This window comes from Periplaneta americana, chromosome 8 (genome assembly GCF_040183065.1).
Source record: "Periplaneta americana isolate PAMFEO1 chromosome 8, P.americana_PAMFEO1_priV1, whole genome shotgun sequence".
Classification (NCBI taxonomy): domain Eukaryota; kingdom Metazoa; phylum Arthropoda; class Insecta; order Blattodea; family Blattidae; genus Periplaneta; species Periplaneta americana.
Genome location: NC_091124.1, coordinates 62,779,262 through 62,806,423, shown reverse-complemented (window position 1 = coordinate 62,806,423; position 27,162 = coordinate 62,779,262). Strand labels below are relative to the sequence as shown.

General features: G+C 35.2%; 1 protein-coding gene across 6 annotated transcripts in view; it reads right to left on the bottom strand.

Annotated features, from left to right (window-relative positions):
• Nucleotides 1–6,660: 6,660 nt before the first annotated feature.
• Nucleotides 6,661–27,162, bottom strand: part of LOC138704760 (probable Rho GTPase-activating protein CG5521) — a 126,087-nt gene continuing 105,585 nt past the window's right edge. For 5 of the 6 annotated variants that reach the window (XM_069832965.1, XM_069832968.1, XM_069832966.1 and 2 more), the window contains 2 exons: nucleotides 13,477–13,620; nucleotides 7,673–8,003 (listed from right to left, as the gene is read on the bottom strand). In XM_069832965.1, the coding sequence (XP_069689066.1) occupies nucleotides 7,813–8,003; nucleotides 13,477–13,620 (335 nt within the window). In that variant the 3' untranslated portion in view covers nucleotides 7,673–7,812. Of the gene's footprint in view, nucleotides 8,004–13,476; nucleotides 13,621–27,162 lie in introns of all 6 variants that reach the window. The other variant, XM_069832969.1, reaches the window with a different exon arrangement.

Sequence of the window (27,162 nt, the reverse complement as noted above, 5' to 3'; positions counted from 1 at the left end):
ATGGGGTTACTTCTGCACCTAAAGATGACTTCATAACTAATACAACAATTCACGTGCTGAATTATTTTTCTCTGAGATGGCTTTTGCTCCATACTGTCAATCTACTACAGTTTAAAATTGTATGGATAAATGACTCCATAACTAATACAACAATTCACATGCTAAAGTATTTTTCTCTGGGGTGGCTTTTGCTGCATACTGCCAATCTACTACAGTTTAAAATTGTATGGATAAATGTTTCAAAATGATATGAATGGGATATTTGTAAATGCTACGTCCTGGCCAATGGCTGTTTTCACAAAAATAAGTCTTTGAACTATGGTTGTTTTATGAAAACCACTGAAAATTTCCACTCCTATAAAATAGGGCTATAGTGTTCCCCCCCCCCCCCACTAACAACTATTTCAGTAGATGGCTGCTACAATACACTCACCACATGCTTAATATCTCAAATTTGAATTTTTTGGACTATGGTTCTTTAAAAAAAAATAACCTTCAATTGATAAGAATCCTTACACCCATTGTACAAAGATATTACGCCATCCTGGTCATCCAAGATGTCAAGAGAGCCTTTGACACTGGATGAACACAGACATGTTTTTTCCATCCAAAACTCCGAAAGTAGTTCCTATAAAACTAGTCACAATACGAAACACTCAACTCCTGTTCTGTTGGAAACTCAGATATCTAGAAACAACACTTACCTTAAAATTGTCCTGGACCAAATTAGCAGAATAAACCTAGAAGAAATTTAACCTAGCGACCAAAGCAATAAACTATCTATGTGACCTCCATATGTAGCAAATGTTAGTTCAAAATAAAAATGTCACATAATGTACTCAATGTGGCCAACCTGCTCTCCAGATCTTACGCCCCTTAATTTTTCACTTCTGGGGTCAACTTAAGTTGCAGGTCTACAAGGAGAATTCTCCGGGACTCACAATATCTGCAAGCCTGCATCTTAGATGCTGTCATGTGACACTGGACATGATGCAGCATTTGCACTGAGCGTATTCCGAATCTCACTGGTGAGCAATCCGATGGCATCACGGTGTTCTGAATTCCACCGATGATGTCATTGATGCTCCACCGGTATCGCACCGGTGCCATCAACTTGCAGAGGTGGTGGCAGTCTCTATCAGCCGCCATCAGTGAATCTGATTGGTTCTTGTATAGGGCAGGAATTAGCAGACGAATAACATCGTGCACTGTTGTGTCATGGCGGTGCGTTCTGCTTTAGTTCTGCTGTATTGTTTGTAATGAGCACAACGTAAAAACAATATGTTAATGGCTTATGAGTGAACATGTCAACGGACCAGTTATTACTACCGGTTCAAGAAATAAATTGTTTATGCTATCTTTTCTTTGAACGAGATGGGAGTACGAAAATTTCGCAAGATTTTGCTAGTGTAGCACAGACAACAACTTGTACAGTCGCCATGACAGCCATCGATCCTTCCAGCAGTTTTGTTCCTTATTTCGCTGCAATGTGACGTCATTGATGCCACCAGACCGGTGAGATTTGGAATACGCTGACTGGAACTGGCCAGAATGCATTAACTTATGCCTGACTCTTGAAGGCCACTACATTGAGCATGTTCTAGCATGTTGATAAACAAGTACTCATATTTCGGAAGATGTTAATTTTAGGACTCATATTTATTAGACTTTTTTTTCTTGTTTTCATGACTACTACCACCTCTCAAAATATTTAATGCTCCGTTTTTAATGGAAATCAAATTTAGCATCTCCTATGAACAAGTAATCCTATCTCGGAAGATATTAATTTTAGACCATTTTTTTTCTTGATGAAGGATAGGTGGAGTGGAGAAAAATTCTCTCCGGCACTGGGATTTGAACCCAGGGCTTCGGCTCTATGTGCTGACACTCTATCCACTGAGCCACACCGGATTCCCATCCCGATGCCGGATTGAATTCTCTCAGTTTAAGCTCCACCACCTCTTAGGTGCCCTTAGGTTTTTCTGGTTTTAATGAATACCACCACTTCTCAAAATATTGAATACTTTCTTTTTAACACATGTGTGTTTTTAACATTCCTAACATCGGATAGGCTTACTTACAGCACTCCACTCTCCACCAACTAACATTTCTACCAGCATTAATTATATTATAGATGTTCTTATGATATTGTAATTTTTATGTACAGAAATGGCTGTAGAGAGCATCCTGCGAGTGTAAGACCCTATAATGGCCACTGGCTCTGAGCAATGCAAAATGCGAAGTTAGCTTGCTTGGTCCCAAGCCACTAGCCTGGAGATTTCTTCTCTGTTTCTAACCAAACCTCTCTTCTTTAATGAACCTGTGGCATTCACGTTATTTCATCATTAGACCACTCTGGAACCAACGCGATCTCCTCTCAACACCAAATTCCCTCCAGCCATTTTGTGTGTGACCGATCCCCATTTCCCCTCAACTATGCCAGAGAGAAATCACTGTAAATGGCTCCTGTATATTTATAGAATGAACAATGATAGACAGCTCGAAAGGAGATGAAGAGAAAAGGAATATTTTAATTTTATAGGTTAGGACTAAATTAATAGTTCTAATCTTTTTCGTATTAATGATGAAAAGGGCAACGATATTTTGTACTATCGAAATATTTCTTCTTTCCCTCACAAGCATGTGAGCATGCATACATTTACACATCTGACGTGTATCTCAAAACATTTTGCTATTAACATACAGAAGCAGGGCCTTTCATCGACCACTCTGTTTACTCCATATAAGTAGTGTGAAAATTATTGGTAACAGATGTTATAAATACGATATTATTACTCATCTTAAATTATTTTGGTATCTCTTATATACAAATGCATTTTTGAGTAAATATCAAAGCAGGTTATGTAAAGCATAAACGTAAGTCCATTGTTAATATGGAAACAAGTGACATCATTAAATGTGATTTGAATCACGAGATGATAATATTATGCAGAATAAGACGGCCTGCTGTATTTCATTCCCAAAGAGGTCTTTCAGAAATGCTTCCAACAATGGCGGAATAGCTGGCAGAAGTGTCTGCAGTCCCAGAGACTACTTTGAAGGGGATTAGGGTTTCACACCTCCAGATGAGTTAATTGTAATTTTCCCGGCCAAGGTCGAATACTTTTTCAATAGGTCTCATATCGAGAAAGTCTTGTAGATTTTATTATACTCAGCCAGTGCATTTGGGCTAAGTAGACTTTTCGTAATTCTCAAGATGTCTTAAGGGAAGAGGATGGTACTTTCGGTGAAAAATGAGTAAATTTTCAAAAAACATTTTTTTTCCCTTAAAATACTCTGTGATATGTGTAGAATACATTGTATGATATTTTGTGGGTATCTGTGCCCTTATTGGATGTTGAGACGCCATTTTTAAACTTCCTGCGCTCTGATTTTTAAATCACACCGCCCTTTGTTTGTTGTTTCCGGAACTTCATTTTTTTTTTTTTCAAAATCAAATGTTTCTTTAAAATACTCTGTAATGTGTGTGAAATACGTGCATTGTATAACATTTTGTGGATATCTGTGCCCTTATTGGATGTTGAGACGCCATTTTTAAAGTTCCTGCGCTCTGGATTATTAAATCACACTCCCTTTGATTGCTGTTTCTGGAACTTTATTTTTTTGCTACATTGCCAGACAAAAATCGATATAATTTTTGAACTATTAAAGATATATGAATGAAATTTAGAATACACATTCTCTGGACTACTAGGAAACTTTTCTCTGTAACGGAATTTCCCTAATTGATTTCATTTTAAAAATAAGTCTCTCTGTTTGCAAGAAAGAAAATAAAAAAAATGTTATTAAATTTTAATTGTTTATTTTACAAATGTAGCAACTAATATCAAAATTCTGTTATAGACAGTTTGTAGAGAATGCTTTTACAAATAAATTGTAACAAACTGTTTGAATTTATCTTTAAAAATGGCTTAGATATATCGAGTTTAGTAAAATCCTGCATTGGGTACATTTTTTTTTTCAAATCTGTCTCCCAAATAATATTTTTCAAAATATTTATATTTGGTTGAGTTGCTATAGCCATGAGCTCTCTACATACAAAAACTTAATATTTTACACCAAATAGGAAAAAAGTTTTAAAAATTACCATCCTCTCCCCTTAAGATATTTATTGTATATGCTTTAAATTGAATAGTAATCTGTATAGCTCTATTGATGAATTGTTTGTGTTTGTAATTTGAAGTAATTTGCATGATATGTATTATCAATTTCTGTATATCTAAACTGATTGAATTGTTTATGCCTTAAATTGAATTAACTTACTTGTTTTGTATTATATGTTATAGATCAACTGATGAATAATTGTTTGCGTTTGTAAATTTAATTAATCTGACTGGTTATGTCTATATTTTTAGTAGAGCCATCAATGTAGCTCAGTTGGCAGACTCGCTGGCCCGCTGGTCTTCCCCAGCCATGGGACTGAGGCCGGATGGTCTATGGCGAGTCCTCGGCCTCACTTCATTTCACCCCCTTTGGTCTGATTACCTGGTTGGGTTTTTACCGAGGTTTTCCCCAACCATAAGGCAAATGCCGGGTAATCTTTTGGTGAATCCTCGGGCCTCACATCGTCTCACTACAGCTCCCCAAAATATTGTAAAAAATTATAGAAAATTACAAAATTGTAAAACTGTAAAATATTGTAAAAATTGTAATTGTAATATTGTAAAATTTTTACTTATTCCACATCTTAAAGCTTCATTGCTCATGTAAGATCTATGGAATATAATAAATGAAATGAAATGAAATAAGATATTTAGTCAATTCACTAAACAACTACAAAGACAGCAGTTATCTTCCAGATTTTTCTTGTGGAAAACAGAAAGTATCAAAGCAAAATCTTCACACAAAGCAAACAAAGTTTTGCAGCATTTTGGCTTCCATTACATCATGGTGATTACAGATAAATGGAGAACGCAGTATGAAAGAAATCATATTTTGATGTGAAAAACATTTATTGAAAAGATTAAATTGAACTAAAAACAAAATATATATTCTGATAAGTGATAACACTGTGCTTCGAGGCTTTTTTTTAGTGTGTTACACATCTTGTATATGATTCTCACCACAGATATTCTCGACAGGATCCATGCCCTTAGACAGACGAAGCCACTATGTATTTCAAAGAAGGTCGTTTCTCAAATCGTGTACAATGGAATCCTGTACAGTCTCACTGTTATCAGGACGCAATAATTAGCCACAGAATATAATTTCAATACTGTGGAGACATAATGTTGCCGCTCTACTCTTGAAATTGCATGGAGGAACAAGAGCAACCAGTCCCACTAGAGGTAGGCACTGTAATAAGTATGTGGATAGAAACTGATTTCATTCCATTGGTTGCTGAACCTTGCTCTCTGATGACAACTGTTGGGTGGTGTAACATGCTTCCTAATTAACCACGTGAGTTGAAGACTCACATAAAAGAGATTTGTCTTTGTATTAATTAACGAAAAGGTTAAAAGAGTAGCCTATTATAAAAAAATCTGATTCTACGTAAGTACAAAAACAGCAGTTTATTATGAGAAAAAATTAAGTGCTAAATTGGCAGTCAAGCAAAATAATCCTCTTCAGCTTATATTTTAAAAAGTTGAAAAACTATGGCAACGTCCAAATTCATGTCAGCTTGGGACAGACATGAAAGTTTGTGTTTACGTTTAAAAAATGCACTTTTTATGGTAATATAACTGCTGTGGTAGCTAAAAATGAAATTTTGAAAATATATCATTTATCTGTACGAAACAGTCACAGCATTCGTATTTTCTTTTATTGCATTGTATGCATTAACTGCTAATGTAGCACATTTAAAGCTGCTTATACACGATCAATTTTTCTTCCAATTCATACTTTGCAAAAAAAAAAAAAAAAAAGCCTGTTAAAGACTGATCAATATTGGAAAAGATTTCATATTACTAAAGATTTCACAAGATTAAAACCTGTGTTTCAAGTTCACTGTAACCCATGTGGGCCTACCCACCAAATATATAATATAAATATGTAAATTTTTTGGAGAATAATCAGTCTATACAAAACAATATTTGTATTACTTAACTGTACGGTACCCTAAAATGAAGAATATTACGACTGCATATTGTTTTAAAACAAAATATTAACGATTAATATTCACCTAGGTTATAGATCAGAATTTTTGTAATTAAAAAAAAAAAAACATGTAATATTCAAGATATCTGCCTTGCAATATCCTCATACGCATTATTTTTCTTTATTTTATAGTGGTATTTCACGTAACTCAAGGGTTTAATTCATATAATAGAGTAACTCGCAAAGAACTTTTCTCGACCAGGTTGCCATGTTTTTTGTGGTTATTGGCACCACAGTATTTTCGACTCATTGGTCATTTCCTTCAAAGAATTGTCAAGTCTTGAAAAGTCTTGTGAAGCACTGAATTTGACGATAATTTGATTGTGTACTGGTCCAAGCAGCTTAAGTCATTAATAAGGTTAGCAAGATGAGGGTTTTTTCAATCATGGAGATTATTCTATTATCAGTGAACACCCTCTCGACACGGAAGACAAAAATTCACCAGGCTGGTGATATTACAAGACAGTGCTGTAAGCAAGTCTTTGGCGCACAGCATGGATCACTCCACACTCACACCTGTCGCACTGAAACAATTTACAATAAAGTTATCTTAATTTACATTTATTTGCCAAACAATTCCCAGTCTCAAGAGTCTGGCTGTGCAAGCCAAATTCTGCGTTTCATTTACACCATAACCTCCTCAGAATACTAAATTTGGCTTTGTTTTCATTATAAATGCCACTCTATAAAATTATTACTGTATTTGCTTATATACAATTTGCCTTCACGGCAATCACACTGAAAGATTCCAGGAATGGGAACAAGTATGTCGATGCCTTATTATATCACTGAATCTAAATAAATAGTTTACAAGAAGGCAGTAATAATCGTTATGTAAATAAATATGGTACTATTATATTATCTTGTTAAAGTAACACTACATTAAAAATGCTAAGAACTGGGATGCATAGACACATACACATTATCATGCATACAATCATTTTAGGAATGTGAAAACTGTAATTTCAATACAGATAATGTGTATGCAGCTCTCTTGTTAATATATACATCTTCGAGCTGCGAAATTCAGCAGCCGTGGACTGAAACGTATAAGAAAGTACTGCTATACTTAAACATTGTATCATTTATAGCATTGCTACGTTGTACCACTGAATTCTGAGAAAATTACCATCAAGCAATTGCATTTCTTGCCATCATTAATTAACATTACTGATTATACCAGTAACTTTAACAATGTCTCTACACAGAATAAATTAATGGTGTCTACATGTGTCATCGACTCCCTAATTAATTAATTCACAAATTAATTTGATTATTTACTCAAGCACTCACTTCACAGTCTTTTTCAGTCCACACTTTGTTATTTACGAATAGAAAAATTCACATCTATTAATGATGGAAACGCATACTCACCTGCTGCTCTTCAATACAAAACATTTAGTGTAGGAACTGGGGCATCTTTGCCTGCTCCACACGTTTCACAGAGTAAAAAATTCTTGTTCTGGTCCTGCATTTTTCATTTATAAATACTAAAACAATCTGCCAGACAACAGTAAATATGATATGGGTACAAAAAACATGTACCCTTAAAAGTATAAAAAAGGATTCAAAAATGGAACGTGATGTTACATTCTCAGATCCTCGGCATTACCTATTAAACCTAAGCAGCAGACTTAGAAGTAGTAACACTCTATTACTGTTTGTACCTAAGACGTAGATTACTATTATGCTTCATTTTGATTTTTTAGTAGTGGGACTGTCAGGCGGAGTCAAAGAGATCGACTCAGTCTTGGTAGTCAAGGATCTGCGAGCTGTAGTCTTGAATGACAGCTTCTTGAGTGGCCGGGGAGAGATGCCGTGCAGGCCAGCGTCAGTTGATGATGATTCATTGCTTGCAAACCACACACGAATCCCATCTGTGCCTGGAACAGAATTAACAGCACGCATACAAACCTCTATTTTTCTCAATTAATAATAATAATAATAATAATAATAATAATAAAAGATAAATCCAAACCAAATGCAGTATCACCATTATTGCATTATATCTGAAGATTCAATTGTTGGTGCCAACTTCTGAGATTGCTATCACTACTTTCTCTGTACAACATTGGACTTGTTTTTTAAATTCATAATTAAATCCATCCACTTTTTATGAATGAATGTTTGTGAGATTACAAACTGTTCAGATGAGTTAATGATAACAAGTATCTGAGTTCAGAAATGACTTAATGGATTAAATGGACAGGAGATTTGATTAAAATATTAACACATGATTCAATTAAGCATTAATTAACTGAAATCATTATGGGCATGTAGGAGATTGTATTGAGTTTTGGTGGAATTATTTAGGGGCTTAACAAAAAGATTATCTCAAAATGAAATTACGAAATTTACACAAAACTGAAAAGAATGGATGATCATTTCAGATCTTAAATTTCATTATTGTTACTAACTTCAAATTCAAATCACGATAGTCTAAAACGATAATTTTATGTACTAACTTCAAATTCAAATCACGATAATCTAAAATGATAATTTTATGTAAGGTGACCACCTGTCCCGATTTTTTTGGGACAGTTCCGAATTTAAACCACCTGTCCCAGAATTTTTTGAAGGCATTTCGGGACACTAATTTGTCCCAGATTTTGTCAAGATGTCATGTTTTGTCTCGATTTAGATTTTTCTACATTCATAATAATCTTTTTATGGGATGTGAATTGTAAAGTGGCAATAGGCTATAGTCAGTTGTCACTACCGATGTTGCTAGTATCTCATTTCCTTCAATATCGAATTGAATATGGGTGGTATCCAATGAGAGAAGCTGGCAGTGCCAGTATTCCAATGCACTGTGATTGGACTGAGAGAGATTTTATGATTGGCTAAGTGACTAAAAGTTTTCATTCTTTGTGGTATAGTAACCCGACACTACAAGTTTGCATTTTCGTAACACTCATATGACAACAAGTACTCTCCTCCTCATCAGCTGCTATTCTAAGAAAACATGTACTGAGAGAATCAACAATTATACTAACAAAGCAGAGAAGCCAACAGTTAAGTCTCAAGAAAGCTGTAGGGAACACAATTACTGGAAACCGGAAAACATGCAATTGACGAAGCTTCAGCCCTCTTTAAAAAGAGCCAACTAGAGCCTGCTCTGAAGAAAAATAGAAAACTATACATAATCAACACTCATCCCCCAGAGGTAAAAGACAGCCAAACCTTGATTTGATGCTGAATGCTACAAACAGAGAATGAATTCCATTCAAAGTCCTGCACAGAGACGAACATATATTTCCAAGGAAAATCTAAATCTCTATGCAGAGAAAAGGAAAGTGTAATTATAAAAAAACAGCTAAAGATCAAGGAAACTAATTTCATAAAAAAACCAAGAAAAAGCCCAAGAGAGGCAACCTAACCATTGCAGGCCAAATCAGAAACCCAGAGTGATGCGACATAAGAGCTGATGAGCATAGCGGAAGAGCAGTTATTCTCAAGGAGAAAGATAAGAAAGCAACGTCCGAAGACAAGTTTGAACCTCATAAACGACAACAATAAGACATCACTCAAGAGACAACTAAGATAATAGGGTAGTGTGATCGGATCCAACATATAATGAAAACTCAAGAACACAGCAGATCAACTCACTCCATTCTGAACTTGACTGTTATTTTTATGCGTATTTATATTTCTAATGTAAATTTATATAAAAAGTTTGCCATTCATTTAATATCACCACTTTTCCAGATGTCCCAATTTTAGAACTTGAAAATCTGGTCACCTTAATTTTATGTCACTACGCAAATAAGACGAAGATCATGGCTGTCGCAAGAAAAATAAAGAAGATAGGGTAAACTTGCGAATTATTAATGAGACAGTAGAGCAAGTGAACAGCTTCAAATACGTGGTATGTACTATAAGTAGTAACATGAGCTGCTGTCAGGAAGCCAAAAGGAGGATAGCAATGGCAAAGGAACTTTTAATAAGAAAAGGAGCATCTTCTGCAGACCTCTGGAAAAAGAAGTAAGGAAGAGGCTATTGAAATGCTTTGAGTGGAGTGTGGCATTGTCTGGGACAGAAACATAAACATTATGACGAAATGAAGAGAAATGAATAGAAGCATTTGAAATGTGAATATGGAGAAAAATGGAGCGTGTGAAATAGACAGACAGAATAAGAAATGAAGGTGTGTTGGAAAGAGTGGGTAAAGAAAGAATGATGCTAAAATTGATCAGAAAGAGAAAAATGAATTGGTTGGGTCACTGACTGAGAAGGAACTGCCTACTGAAGGATGCACTGGAAGGAATGGTGAATGGGAGAAGAGTTCGGGGTAGAAGATGATATCAAATGATAGACGACATTAAGATATGTGGATCATATGTGGGGACTAAGAGGAAGGCAGAAAATAGGAAAGATTGGAGAATGATGGGTTTGCAGTGAAAGACCTGCCCTTGGGCAGAACACTTATGAAATGAAATGAAAATGAAAATCTCAATACGACAATCTCGATGTAATTCAAGTGCTTAATGTATACTTTTCTCCTTTTTGTTTGTTAAATAGAAATACTGATAGGCCTGCATCAACCATTTTCAACTGGTGTGTCGTAAGAAAATGAAAATAGTAAAGGCTGTAGCAAAAATGGAAAAATAAAAGTGAAAAGAGCAGTACAATACTGAGTCCACAAGAGTCCACATTCAGCAAACGTGGCACAAGTTAACATTAAGTAAACACATTCCCTCCTAAAACCCTCAAAATACCTTCACTGATTGGGGACCACTAGTTTAGATTATATGAGTGTGCCGTGGGATTTTAAATTACACCTTTAGTGTGCCACATGTTGAAAAAATTGAAAAACACTGGCCTACACTGACTCACTTTCAGGAAAAGTTTTTGATTTCATGTCAATAAGTTCATTAATGTTTTCATAAGAACATACTCCATTCTCAATTGTGTCTGCTGTGAAGATATAAGTGCCACATTCATTCAATTCCTATTATTTCCACTGGAACAAAGGGCAGAAAAGAACACTTTACATCAAACTTGGTTTTTGGCCAGACGTATTCTTTGCAGGATCCGGCAAATTCCTGACATATAAATGTCATAGTCATCTGTCAAGTCAATGACATATCTTGTATCTTGACTTGGCTTGGCTTTACTTTTCGAGGGCCAGACCTGGGACAGATCCTTACATTTTGGCCCATTGTGCGCCCTATATAGCGATCATTGACCAAGTATGACAGATGGTCTGGGTGGTTAACGTGAATCTGAAGCTGACAGGTGGGCTGTCTTGCCTTAGCCCTAACAAAGCCGGGTCCCATCCTCAAACGAGTATCTGATAAGCCCTTCCTGTAACACTACTGGAAGCCTATACTATTTCCAGACTTCACACCAGGCTAATTTTAACTACTACAGATAATAGATGAAATGAGAGAAGGTGGAAAGTGTTGGTGGAATGATAGAGCGAAATGGGAGTACTCCGAGAAAACCCTCTGCAACATCTCCTTCGTCCACCACAAATTCCACCACGACCTGGTTGGGGATCGAACCTGTACTACCACTTGAGAATCTATTGAGTGATCAGTGGAGGGTGGATCTGCTGCACAACATTTTTGCTCTCTGTAAGCATGCTATCATCTTCCTAGCACTGAGACACATCTGATAAAATATCGAAACTTTGAGAAATAGCTGTTAGCAGTTGATAATAGATAATCTTTGTTTGACCTATGCCAGTCACCTTCTAATATCTTTCGTGGCTGACACACATCATCCTACTGAGCAAGATAATTTTCAATGCATAAATGCGTGTTCGTCTCCCTTCAATACAAGTTGAGAAAAGTGAACAGTCCTTTATTTTTTAATACGACGCTTTATCAACTGCTATGATTATCTAGCATCTCAGTGAGATGGTGATAATTAAGAGCCCGGATGTTTAGGCATTTATTTTGGTTAAAATAGGCAGGGATATAGGCACTAAAAATAGTAAAAATAGGCAGTGAAATAGGCATTTATTATTCATGGAAATAGACAAATACTTCATAAACTATCCCATACGGTACTCACTTTCCTTGGTTACATTTCGCAAGACGCTTTTTTAAGTTGTCAACTGTCATAGTGAGCTGTCTGTCAGAGAGAATGTTTTTCATGGTGGAAAAAGATCTTTCTACTGAAGTGATTGGAGCAAACTTAAAACAACTTATTTCAGAAGGACTGTCTCTCTTTCTTTCAGAGATCGGAAAAAACAGACTGTGTATTGTCTCAAAAAGAGGGGTGTGAGAAGGGATCAGGGACTTCAAAGTACACATGACTTGTGCATGCAAGCGACAACAGTAACGGGATCTGGAGACTTGCTTTTAATATTTCCCTCATCCCCTTTCTTTCAGTGGTAAACCCTGAAATGACCCGAGCACTGAGAGTTATACCGTTCAAACATCTTTGTTAAGTGGCATTAAAGATGGAATCGGTAGGGGAGAAAAGTTTACGACTTATTGGAAACATGTATTGCTGGAGAATAAGATTCTCAGCAAATATTTGTGAGGTGAAAAATATTTTTTTTAATTTGTACAACCGTTCTTTTTTGTTTTTTGATATAATTTATGTGCGGTTTACTTTAAATGCATTAAAATATAGAAAATGTACAATAACGTAAAAAGGCTAAAAAAAAAAAGGCATTTAACCTTAAAATAGGCAACGGGAGCTAAAATAGGCAAAAAAGGCAAAATAAAAATTGGGCCTATCATTTCCAAATGTGTGGAAACGTGTTTATCTCTAATAGGTCTTTCATATATACACTCAGTTTAAAAAAGGTATTTTGCCTAACATCCAGGCTCTAGTGATAATGCTCGCAAGATGAGTTCAGCATCCAGCACCGAAAGTTACCCAGCATTTGCTCTTAATGGGTTGAGGCAAAACCCCAGAAGAAACCTCAACCAGGTAACTTGCCCCAACCAGGATTTGGACCCGGGTCCGCTCATTTCACAACAAGATGTGCCAATCATTACTGTACATAGTGGGCCTCTTTCATATACGATTTTTTGTACTGACAAAATAAGTTCGAGAAGTACGAAGGTTATTCCAGTAACAATTTCTTGATAGTAATGTTTCAAGTCACTGAGTTGTTCATCATTAAACAACCATACACATAGAGTATTTTCTGATAAAACTTTTGACGACATGCATTTTGGACAGAAAATTTTCCTAAAAATCTCTTAATGACTTTCTCAACAAACAGGAATTTCCTACAGTTCAGTTCAGAAAGCAACATTATGTACAATTCCGTATTATTAGATCGTCTTCATTGAAATCTTAAATCTATAACAGACAAGTGAAAAATGCTCGAGGTGTGCGAGATGTCTCACTTGTCTGCATTCACTGCAGCAAGTTGCATTGTGCACGCACCCCGCACTCGGCTGTCTTGACCTGCTGCACTGCTGTTGCGGTATCCAAATCGGTGCTGGTGAGAGTCGAGCAATGCTGCAGCCAATGTGGAACTTGATGCAGAAGTACAGCTTGGTTCGGGACTGCGAGAACTCAGCGAAGTCCCTGCAAAGAGTTGAAACAAGTGCAAGGTGCAGGCATGAGCTGCAGATGATCAACAATCTTTCGCTAATGGAATAATAACCATTATAAATTATATCATCTATATATCCATGCAGTACTGTCACATGCACAATCTTTTTGAAAGTTTAGACTTCCTCTTTAGGGCTTCTTTCAATAGACTTTTTTGCTTATTATCATACTCCATAAATTCGATTGAAAATACAATAAAAGCTCGATTATCCACCTTAATGAAAGAGAATATGTTTTTTTTTCTATTACAGAGGAGGACTTGAAGGCTTGCACCACAGCCTGAGGCTTATTGTGCTGACATCCTTAGACAGTGATGATTGTTTGAATATTGGCGTAGGCTTCCGTGGCTGGTGTACATGGTCTGTGGAGAAACTTCTGGGCTTATACCACGTTGTCTTGGTGCTAGTGGCTGACGTTTCGACTGCTGTGTTGTGGTCATCCTCAGAGCAGTGGAAATGAAAACAGTGTGTGAGCTAGTATATATGGAGGAGTCTCAATGGGAGAGGACTTCCAATGAAACGTCAGCCACTAGTACCAAGACAACGGGGTATAAGCCCGAAAGTTTCTCCACAGACCATGACTGTTTGAAGTCTGCATGACCGCATTCCTGCAAGTATAGTGATTTGTTTAGTGACATCTATTGATTCAGCTACAGAAAACCTGGTCTGATGGAGTCTGCAATGAACACCCCTCTGTCCCCCTGAGAGTTCTGTAGCCTCCTCAGAAAGATTGATGCCATCTGTATGTAAATCACGTTACTATATGTTGCTGCATCCTATATTGACCTGAAGATAGCATTACTGTAGGTATCATGACACTCTTTGCTGCCATCTATCGATTAAGCTGCACAATACTGGAGTTTGCAATGACTGTCTCTCATTCTTAAGACAGTGAATGACTTGAAGTGTTGTAATCGTTGTGATCTCAATATCTCGTCACTACTTGAAGTCAATGATTTATATGTTTTTTAATACTTTGCCACTACCTTAAAGTTGTGATTCATGTATATCATAGTTTCTCGAATACGCCACACTCTTCAATAAGCTGTGCACCCCACTTTTGAAAGGCAAAAAAAACACACCAAATTACAAAAATAAAGCTTTCAGCAAATGTATTCACGACAAATTAAAAACAAACACAAATACAATTCAGTTAACTTAAAAATAAATAAATAAGTAAGTTAATTAATTTTATCAAGACACATTTCAAACCCATCCTATGCACACACACTGCATGCATGTCAGTTGCCATGCTTAATCGGATATTTACACGTTATTCTGCAACATTAATTACATGTGTCATGATTTCCATGTTCCTTCGCAGCTTTGATAATTTTAAGTTTTTCGCTGCAAGTAAAGAATCACAATCTCATTCATACCTTTAGTGGGACTCATTTTCAGAATTGAAAATATGACACGCACAAACTATATGCTTATAACACTTGAACTTGATTCTGACACATATGCTGCTAAACCAAATGCCATTTAACAAAGTAAACACTTGAAATATCAGTGCGGGAAGATAATAGACTGTACTACAACCTAGGAGTTGTGTGGAAGGAAAATCGGGCAATGTTGCCAATTTCATTTCAAATAAGCTACACACCCGTATTTTTTATTCATATATTTCGGGGGAAAAAAAAAGTGCGCGGAATATTCGAGAAAATACAGTATTTTAATATCTTGTCACTACTTGAAAATCGATGACTGCTATGTATTTTACTATCTTGCCATTACCTCAAAGTTATGGCTTTTACATTTTGGTATCTTCTTACTACTTGAATATTGGTTATTGTTGTATACTTGAAAGTTAGTGATGGTTGAGTATTTGAATATGCTTTCACTATACGAATGTCTAAGATTACTGTGTATTTTAACAATAAATGTTGCCAGTATCTGAGAGTTGGTGATGTGTGTACTATGTCACTATTTAAAAGTTGGTGACTGCTGCGTCAAAAAGTTGATGATTGTTTTCTGAATATCTTGAAGTCTGCACTTACATATTGTGGCGCCATGTTGGAAGACCTGGTCACGTCGGGGAAGTTCCACGCACATCTAGTGCAAGGGAACGTGCAACATAACGTGGAGCAGGGGGGGAACATATGGAAGTTTCGCAAAGCCACGCGAACCGAAGATTCAAGAACGTGTGATTTAATAAAAAAAAGTGCGAGCAGCCTTCAAGTGTGTCAGTTTAGTTTAGTTTGTCAGCTGTGAGAGAGCTAGCTAGTCTTCAAGGTGAACCTGAGTTCGATGTGCAGTGAACTTTAGTAGATCCGCAACTGTGGCAGCGTCCAGGCGAGTGCGGCATATCTGGAAGTCTTGGGTTCGAAGTACAGTGAACTGTGTTTGAAAGTTTTGGGTTCGATGTACCGTGAGCTTGAGTGAGTGAGCTAGAAGAACTAGCCAAGGCGAACGAACTGTGAACTGACAGTTTTATTTTGTACATAGTGTTTTGTGAACATTAATTGAGATTATGAGAACATTGTTGTTCTTCTCAATAATCCACGTGAATAGTCAGTGTCGTTCGGTGGAGTGCAATAACTACTACTGTGTTGCTGTGTTGAGTGGAATACCCATTGTTGACAGGTGTGTGATTAAAATTAGAAATAAAAGTCACATCATTGTTGAAAAAAAGTTATCTTGAAGTCTGCACTTGCATATTTTAATATCTTGCCATTATTTTCAATTTCTTTTTAACATTTTCATGAAGAGAACACTAATCTGATTAATTTTAGAATACTAATTCCCATATCACTGCTGAGATTTCTAAATTAGTACAGTATTTGAGACAAACATTTGCTCACCTCTGGCACGTATCATTATTAGGCACTGTTTCTTTGACACTGATGCTAGAAGTCCATGTGCTGAGTTGTCGCTTCAAGATTTGCTGTGCAGGTGACTCACCAAGATACTGTATATAAAATTTCTTCCCTCAGCTCGATAATTAGAAATTCGCTTCAAGTAGTTTATTCTCTTTTGTCTAATATCGTAATTTGTTTTCGTTTTCTTCCAAGAAAATCTCAGACCTTTTTTAGGAGAGTTCTAACACTAGTACTGCCCCTATTAAAGCCAATTTCGTTTTTCAGTTTCATTCTTAATGCAGTGACTGTTGCAACATGTTTCTTGGTATTATAAAAACCATACACTATCCTTCACACTACACTCTCATCAAATGCGTCTAGTTTTAGAACACTCCTTTTAGGTTATTTCTTCTCTTATCCGGTGTTTCAAAAGATGTACCATTGCCACACTCTAGTTTCCTCATTTCTGTTACAATTTTTTGGACACTACCATGGGCCACGCCTGTAGCCACTGCCATTCGCTCTTGCACTTTATGTAGAGAAATTTCAGTTCCTTGAGAAGATTGTAGGCATAAACACCAATACACTGTTTACAACTTCTTTGGTTTAACTATGAAACTTCCTCTCTTTTAATTTTGAAATAACTGGAGCCATTTCATTAACGATTTTATTGTAATTTATAAACAAGCTAACTCTACATATATACACAAATTAAATACACATACATATACTTATAAATGCTTCTTCTTTTACTATGGTACTACAGCCCAAATTGGGCCTTGACCTACTCTATTCTCCTCTTCCAATCAGATCTGTCCAGTGATGTTCTCTTCCATGCCGTTACTCCCAAAACTTGTCTAGCATCCACTGTCGCTGCATCAGCCCATCTATCCTTCGGTCTGCCTATCGGTCTTTTACCATATATCCTTCCCTCCATTATTTTCCTAGGTATCCTCTGGTTCTCCATTCTGTTGATTTGCCCAGCCCATTCCAATCTTCGGAGTTTGTTGTGTGTACTTATAAATGCTACCATTGAATATTTTTGAAACTTCCATAATGTAACACAGTGACTAACTACAAGTACTTATTAGAGCGCGAGCGAATGACTGACTGACAGAGAGAAATGTTTTGGAAATGGACTTTACACCTGACCAGGAAACCGATACCTGCCGTTAAATCTCAATGGTCACAAGACTTTCAGAACTTTCATGGGAGCTGTATATTTGTCCGTGTGTGACCATTTTTCTAACTGCTGGGCGTTTTTCATTGCTTTTTTTTTCTTTTCCACGTTAATTTCATTTACATGCCAATTCATTTGTAGTATACAGAAATATGATAATTTTTACTCCATATACTTTCATGGTTTGATTATTTATAATACAAGAAACAGTATCAGAGAAAAGAGTACAGATCATGTGACTCCTAATAAAACTGGAATCATCTCAAGGCAAAATGGTTTAAAAAGATACAAAAATTACTTGCAAGAAATTAATGCTTAGAAGATAGAGCAAGAAGTGGCATAAGTGACGTAGGATGAATTAGCTAACATGTATTCTTGCAGCAGCTATTGTTGGGAGGTAACCACCATATCACAATCAATAAGTGTGTTCAATCGCACAAAGTCATTAAGAGTTGAATAATGTGAAGAAAGGCATTTGGAATATAAAGAAATACATTTCGTAAGTCTGCAGGTTTAGTTTATCAGCATGTACTCAGGGCCAGATTTAGGTATAGTGCTAAAATTTGCCATCCCCCAACTCCCACAAACAGTTTATGAGCAACTATTATACAAATGATATTTAGTTTAAATGAAATGTTACAATTCAGGAAACAATAAATTACTGGAATCAAAACACATGCATCTTACTTGTGAATTATAAAGATTTCCTTTGCACTTTCTTCACAGAGAAATTATTGATGATGTCATCAAAGTTGATCTGATGAAGCATATCAGACTTGATGCAAAGAAACATATTCAAACTTATTCATTGTTGAAACAAAATTGATTTGTGAAAGGCAGGCTGTGATTTATTTTTAAGCATTGGTTTTGTTGGTGGTATAATTATTACAAGTAGGTATTTCTTACTTCGATAGGAAGTATAAAGTAAATTGAGAAATAAACTCCAACTCTTTGCGGAATAAACTTTTCATATTGAATTATACAGTGCACATGCTGAAAAATGATTAAATAGTATTGTTGACGATATATATTGGAAATGTAACAGAGTTGAGGTTACTATTCATAGCGATAAATAATAAACACATATACAATTTGGTATTCAATAATGCATTCTTATTTATACATGCACTTAAATTTAAGCAATTTCATAGTATAATAACGTGATACCAGTATTACAATATTATGTAGTGGTGATATTCGGCTGGTTTGCACCAGTTCGGACGAACCGGTTGTTAAATTATTTCTAGGTAATATTTGCAATTACCATGGTCATATACCGTATATTATGTTTAACATAGGTACACATGAGAGAACTGGTTGTTAAGCTTCTTGAATATCTATGCAGCTGCACACTTTCCTTTTACTCTCGCTGTGACTGCAACAATGCGATAATAAAACAATATCCGACTTCCACAGGGTGTTCAAGCTTCAGAAAAGATTTACCAATAAGTGTTTTAAAAACAAATTTCACTGTTAAAAAAAAAAAAAAAAAAAGGAAGAGAAAGAGATAGAGAAAATGCCCCCCCCCCCGGAAATAGCTGTCCTAGGCAACTACCTAGGTTGCCTAGGCCTAAATCCGTCACTGTATGTATCTTCTTTATCTACTTTGTCAGAATATGAAGCATGTTAATTTGGCACTATAATTTCTTGCTACACCATGTGTAATGGAGGACTGCTCTGAAATTCAGGTAAGATTCTCATTTCCTTAAATAAATAATCCACTAGTTACGCAAAACATCACTTGACAGGCTGTAGTGCTCAGAGACAACAGGAGTGCCAGTCCCTTAGGTTTGACTCGCCCTGCATTTGCATTAATGGGGCAAGGTAAACCATGTAATACGAAACAAATCTGAAGAAAGAAAAAAACAAAGTACAAAATAATATTTAATGTCATGGACCACAAGGATGGGGAAGGGGTAAAATTTCGAGAAGAAAGAAAATATTCAGAGTATATATTTATGAAGACTGATTGTAATTTCTAATACATGTGTTTTGTGTGTCTATTGCTTCTTTTATTATTTAGGAGTAAGATTGTGGAAATGAAATAAAATGTCCATGAGTAATTCTCCCGAACAATATATTATTGTGAAAAGAGTTGGTCTTACACATTTTGTTTGTAAATATTACAAATATTGTTTTCGTTTTACTAATAAATATTTACATTCTATGTTACGCAATGATTTTTTTCAATTCCAAAGCATACACCCAATTTTAGAAATCCCACCAACAGTAGATTGTTGAAAAAATAATCAACACTTGTATTTTCTTAATATTTCGTATCTGAATCATAAGTCAGTTTAATCCTTTACACTGCACTTAATAATTTAGGGTGTTATATATAAATTCTATACATTAGTTCCGAATTAATAATTACAGAGTGATCCACTTAAAGTTCCGACTACTTCATACTTTTCATGCACATTATTACATTAAGATACCGTTTTTATAGACTTTTTCACAATTGAAGATGCATCCTTTCAGCTCTAAGTAAATGGCTAAATATTATTTAAAACTGAAAGATACAATTTTCAAAATGAAGCATGTATACATGTTCTGAAAAGAAATTATAAATGGAGGAAGAGTCTATTCTGATAAAATTGATCTCAATTTTCTGAACTGTGTGTTTCCAAGACATTTACAGTGCTATGTGAAGGCCACAGAACTTTATGCACTAAAAACTCTGAAAATATGTATGCAACTACACAGTAAAAACTGTTGAAATATGCGCTAAAAATTGAAATATTTGCAGGAAAAATACACTTTAAGGGTTTATTTGGTTTAATAATATGATATAAATGAAAATAATTTAAAATAATACTTAAGGATTTAGTTATAATAACAACTTCTAGTGTTGAAATGAAAACTAACTGTTAAATTACTCAGTTGACTAGTTTCGACTTCAGTGTTAGTCATCTTAGTTATAACTAAATTTCTTTCAGCATGTCGGCAGTTAAACTTGTAAGCAGATCGATCATGCACTAGTTCTTCGCTTGGTTGTGCAGTAAAACTTGTTGAAATGAAAATTTACACTCCACATGACTTCACCATCGCAGGTGTTTAAATACTTGTTTTGTTTCTATGAAATCAGAGTGCACTAGCAGCACTTTCATGACTTCAATAATGCATGACTTTATTGTTATAGGAGTCTAAATATATTCATTTTTGGTTCTACGTAATCAGAGTAAAAGTCTGAATGACATCTAGGCGACGCGTATTTTCACCCTGGCTCCTAAATCATTACACTTATGGAAAGATATTATTGGAGTGGCCAAACCAAAAGACTAAAAGAGGATCAAATCTCGGGTTACTATTGCAGTGGGTGGATAAAAGACCATTGCAGCGAAATAAAAGGCTTTTGTCAGTGGTTAATAAGGAAAACAACCCAACTTATACACCGGGGAGAAGTATCCATTATCTTCGCAGCAATTTCATGTCCTCAACAGTATGTCCTCATTTGTATGGGAGTGATAATGGAAATTTCTTCTTCTTCTTCTATGGCACTTCGGCCCGTTTTCAGGTCATGGCCTCCACAGTTGCACTCTACCAAACTTGTCGATCCTGTGCTGCGACTCTCCAATTCCGGATTTTGAGGATTTGTAGTGCATCCTGACATACACCATCTTCCCATCTGTTATGTGATCTTCCCACCAGTCTTCCTCCTCCGAAATCTCCTGAAAATACCTTTTTTGGGACTCGATGTTCTTCCATCCTAATTAGATGACCTGGCCATTTGAGTCTCTTAATCCAAATAACATGCGACAAGGGTAGCTCTCCATACAAGGAGTATAGTTCGTTATTATATCTAATTCTCCATTCCCCTTGCACGCATACAGGTCCATAGATTCTCCTCAGGATTTTCCTTTCGAAAGAATCTATCTTTTCCACGGCTTTCTTTGAGAGGGTCCACGTTTACTTCCATACATCATTATATTCTGAATGAGTGTTTTATATAGCATTACCTTTAATCTCTAATGGTACTTTCAAGTTATCTTAACCAATGGCTGTTGATTGGTTTAGATATCAATGCCAATAAATCAGTACTATTATTTTTCTCGCGGTATATGGCATTCAAATCATTTTAACCTATCTGATGATATTTTTTTTCTCCCTTTCTTAACTGTTGTTGTTTTCTAATGCCAGGCGTTTGACAATAAAGTCATTTGACCTCTTGCACTCCAATATTTTTCAAAGATATTATCATGACTAGCCACTGAAGCACAGATTTTGAGGTGTTCCGAATCCATTTCTTGGTTTGAGTTGCACAATGGGCAGTTAGGGGACTGATATATTCCAATTCTATGCAGGTGTTTGGCCAAACAATCATGGCCTGTTGCCAATCTAAATGCAGCTACAGACGATTTTCGTGGTAAATCGGGAATTAACTGTGGATTTTGATGCAGAGAGTTCCATTTTTTCCCTTGGGATTGAGTTATCAAATTTTGTTTGTTGAAGTCTAAGTATGTAGATTTAATAAATCTCTTCACAGAGTAATACGTAGATTTAGTAACAGGTCTGTAAATAGCAGTGCTGCCCTTCTTTGCTAAAGCATCAGCATTCTCGTTTCCCAGGATTCCACAATGGGATGGTATCCATTGGAACACAACTCTTTTATTGAGTGATAATAATTGAGAGAGCATTTTAGTTATTTCTGCTGTTTGAGATGAAGGTGTGTGTTTAGAGACTATTGATAGAATAGCTGCTTTGGAGTCTGACAATATAACTGCATTCCTAAATTTATTGATGTGGCATAGAAGATTCCTGAGACATTCACTTATTGCAATGATTTCACCATCAAAACTTGTTGTTCCATATCCAAGAGATCTATAAAGTGAGAAGAGACAGCACATAACACCTGCACCGGCACCTTGTTCTCTGGAGATCAAGGATTCGTCAGTGTATAAATGAAGCCAGTTTTGTGGAGGGTACCTAATATTAATTGTCTCTAAAGACAATTGTTTTAGTATTTCAGTGTTTACTTCTGATTTCAGTATTTCTTCTGTTAAATTTAGATTATATTCTATATTTAATAGAGTTAAAGGGTTTGGTTTAATTTGTAAGATTTCTTTTAAATTCGGGATATTGATTTTGTTTTAATTCTTGAACAATGGATATGAAACTTTTTTGAGTTTTCAATATACAAAGAGGACTGTATGAATGCCAATTGTTACCTGGTAATCTGATAAGTTTCTCATATTGAATCAGTGCTTTTTCTTCTATTGTCATTTTGATGCTGTTAATATTAGTGAGGAATCTCATAGAATCTATTGGCGTTGTTTTGATTCCACCAGTAATGAGTCTGAGAGCTTCGTTTTGAATATATTCTATGTCGTTTATGAAAGGTGAAGTAATTAAAATTTCTCCGCAGTATGTCAGCACTGGCTGTATAAACATTTTGTATGTAGTGTTCAGAGTATTCCTAGAGCATCCCCATTTCTTTCCTGCTAGTCTTTTTAGAAGGGAGAATCTTTTACGAGCTTTTTCAGAAATGTATTTCAAATGGTTGCTCCATGTTAACTTACTATCGAAAATAACTCCAAGATATTTGGATTCATAAGTCCTAGGAAGGTGTTGGCCATTGTATTGGATATTGAATTCTCTTTCTTTTTTACCGAGTGAAAATATTTGGTAGTTACTTTTGCTTAAATTGAGTGTCATCAAATTTGATGTATTCCATTCATGTAATTGATTTAGAGCTTTAAGAGCAGAATTTTGAATTTTGTCTCTATGTCTGTAAGATCCGGAAGTCCACAAAACTATATCATCTGCAAATAGTGCTGTTTTCACGTTTGATTCCTCTAATAGGGAGGGTAAGTCATTTATATAAATATTGAATAAAGTTGTGCTGAGGACAGCGCCCTGAGGTAGACCTCGATATGTTTGTCTGTAACTAGAAAGTGAGTTATTGAATTTAGTGGCAATGAATCTTTGACTAAGGAATTCTGATATCCATCTGAACATACTGCTGGAGATACCTAATTTCTGGAGTTTTAGTAATAATTTATTTCTCCAAACAGAGTCATATGCTAACTGAAAGTCAATAAATATTGCCAAGGTATCTTCTTTCTTGTTAAAACTGTCTTTTATTTCTTGGCCGAGGCGTATGACTTGTTCATTGGTAGAGTGTAGTTGTCGAAAACCGGCTTGTCTTGGTGATAAAAGATTTTGGGATTCTAAATACCAAGTTAATCTCCTTAACTGTAAATGAGCACAAACGCTAATTAGGTGTAAATTTTTCTGACATTTTGTATATTCGATTCCCTAACTGTTTCAAATGTATATCATTTTACCTTTTAGGGTGTGTTTCCAAATTATATGTAATACGCTTTGTCAAATCTGGCAACCTTTTCATAAGGGAAGCTAAATTTATTTATTTATTTATTTATTGCTTTTATTTCCCACATGATTTTTATATTTCTTGGGAATTATTCTTATTTTTATCAGAGAGAAATTTTAAAATTAGATATTAAATCGGGCAAAAAAGGAAAAATGTTAATATATGCAAAATAAAAATATATATGCATTTAAAAGGGAAAACCCTCCAAATATGCCTTTATGCAAAATAAAGCTGGCTTCAATCGAACATAAAAACCATAATCAGCAAAGATCCACTTTTACTTTTTCAATATACCAAATCTGTAAAAACATGCAATTGCATTAAGTTTCGCAGTCTACTTATGTGTATCAGTACAAGAATGATTGGGCACATTCTCGACTAAAAATAAGAGTCAATCCATATTTCTTATACTCATGAAAGTGGTTCATGTTAGTATTTATTGCTGGGATTGGATGATACTGTTGAGACACCCTGGAGCTCTCAATGCCACACTACATGAAGAGCTTGTAAATTTTTGGTTAATTTGAGCCGAACGAGTTAATGATTTTCTTTTTATTACTTTTTTCCTAGCAAAGAATGAAATGATTCAAAGTTCTGTTATTTTATCTTTGTCACATACATTATATTTTTTCTTGGAGTCACGGACATAATTTAAACAATGAGTAAGTTACTGGTCCCCTCTCCCCTGGGACCACAACAAAAAAATACAATAACGGTAATAATAAATACACAAATATTTTGTTTTAATTATTTTTTTTGGACAGAAACTCAAATGTAGTCTCAAGGCTGATATTTATTTTATTCTCTAATTTTTTTTTGGGCCTACAGCTGTAACTTAAAAACCCACAAGCAGAATAATGGCCACATCTTCCCTAGGGACATGTAAAAAATATATTGTAATAAATGAATAAAATATTTTAGTTCCATTAATTTACTTCGGATAGAAACTGAAATGTAATCCCAAGGATAATGTTTATCAATTTTATTTTTTCATATTCTTAATTCTTAGATCTGCAGCTGTAACTTTTTTTTTTCCTTTTCTGAGGAGGGCGACCTGAAGCTTATTGTGCCAACTTCCTTATTTGTGGGATGATTGTTGTAGTCTTTAGGACTGCATTCCTGTAAGTACATGATTCACTGCTTGGTGCCATATTATCGATTCAACTATGACATCTAGGTCTGACTGAGTCTCCCTGCTGTCCACAGCCTCCTCAGATCGATGGCAACTGTTCTCAAATCACGTAATACGTCCTGCTGCATCCTATATTCACCTGAAGATCGCAGTACTGTAGATACTGTGATCCTCCATGGAGTCATCTGTCTGAAGGAGCTACACAGAGCTACCAGATCCCTATATTATGTCTCTGACAATGTGCAATTTATAACACTGAACCAAATTTGGGAACATGACAATCTTTCTATTTATAATTTCTCATTGAAATTTATATTTTATTTTTAAAAATCTGTTTATATATAAATATCGTTATTTAAGAGTTCATCCGATGCCATTTTGCATGTCCCTAAAATAATAATAATAATAATAATAATAATAATAATAATAATAATAATAATAATAATAATAATGTCACATCAGAGGATGTCCTTAATGACGATTATGATGATACTGTAATTTGTATTCATCAATTTATCAAAGTGAAATCTGACTATATTTTTAGTATTGAGAATCTTAATTTTGCTGATCATGATTCTCTTTCTGTCACAATTTTGTATAGTCGAGACTTTGCTGCCTCAAGAAAGCAACAGTCTTGGCAAGATAGTATAAACTTTGATTCGTGTTTCTGAACAATAAAAAGAGTAAACGCCTGCTCACTGATCTATTGCATGTAATTTAAAATTTCTGCTGGCATGTGAAATTCCTTTCCACAGTTAATATAATACCCTAAATATCTGAACACAGATACCTAATCAAAGTTTTAACATACCACATTACTATGTAGAGTTTCCTTTCCTTCAAATGTCATTACTTTTTTGGTTTGGATGTTGAAATGTTCATATTATATTTCTCTTAATCTTTGAACGCCTATAAAAATAGTACCTTAGCAGTGCATTATAAAAGTCTCCCCCCCCCCCCTCGACAGCACAGACTGCAACCCAGCTTAACAATAAATTAGATTAACATTGCTTACAAAACTGCTTCTCTCACATTGATTTTAAGCAATGTGATGATGCTTATGAGGGCTGATCAAATGACTTTGAATAAACATTACCAGCTTGAAACTTGAAGTGGACCACATTCTATATAGTTCTTAATGTAGATTAATACGTGTTTATTTCATTATTAAAACTTTTTATTTTTGGAATGTACAATTTTAAAACATTGTCAGTGTATCATTTTAATACTTTCTCCATATGATCTGTCCATCCTCTGAAGTAGCCCTTACATATGTACATGTCTAGACAATGTTACTTTGCTCTTAAAAATTGAGTTTCAGGAATTTTGGTACACTAGCATTGAAATTATTGCGCCCACAATCATCAGTTTCTACCATGTTCCTCGTGAAATCTCAGCAGCCATTTCGTAAAGTGTGGAACTCTTAAAATTGGCTTATATTTAATGAAGTCTAAACAGACATACATAATGTTTTACTTCAAAATGCCAAGTTCGTTGTGTTATAGTACAGTAAAGTTGAAGTTGTTACAATAATAATATTGTGTTAGGTCCTTAAGTACGAAACCTTTAGAATTAAATTATACTCCAGATTACAAACAGTCTGGATAACGTTGTTTTAATTTTAAATATTGAATTTAAAGAATTTCGGTACATTGACATAGAAATTATTACAAGAACTTCATTCTTCTATACGTAAACTTAGAACTAACATATGCTTTCCAAATACAGAGAAACCTGTTTTAACAACCACATATATCAACAGATAATTCCTGTTAATGGACAATTTTAGCAAACAATGTAATACTCCTATTCTCATAAGGAAAGTGTTAATGAGTTCATTTCAAAACCTCTCCTCAAATTTGCATACAGCTGAATCTTCCAGGAGATACTTACTACCAAAAAGAGCTTTTAAGGAACCCGAAGATTCATTGCCGCCCTCCCATAAGCCCATACCATCAGTGCCTATTCTTAGCAAGATTAATCCAGTCCATACCATCATATCCCACCTCCCTCAAATCCATTTTATATTATCCTCCCATCTACGTCTCGGCCTCCCCAAAGGTCGTTTT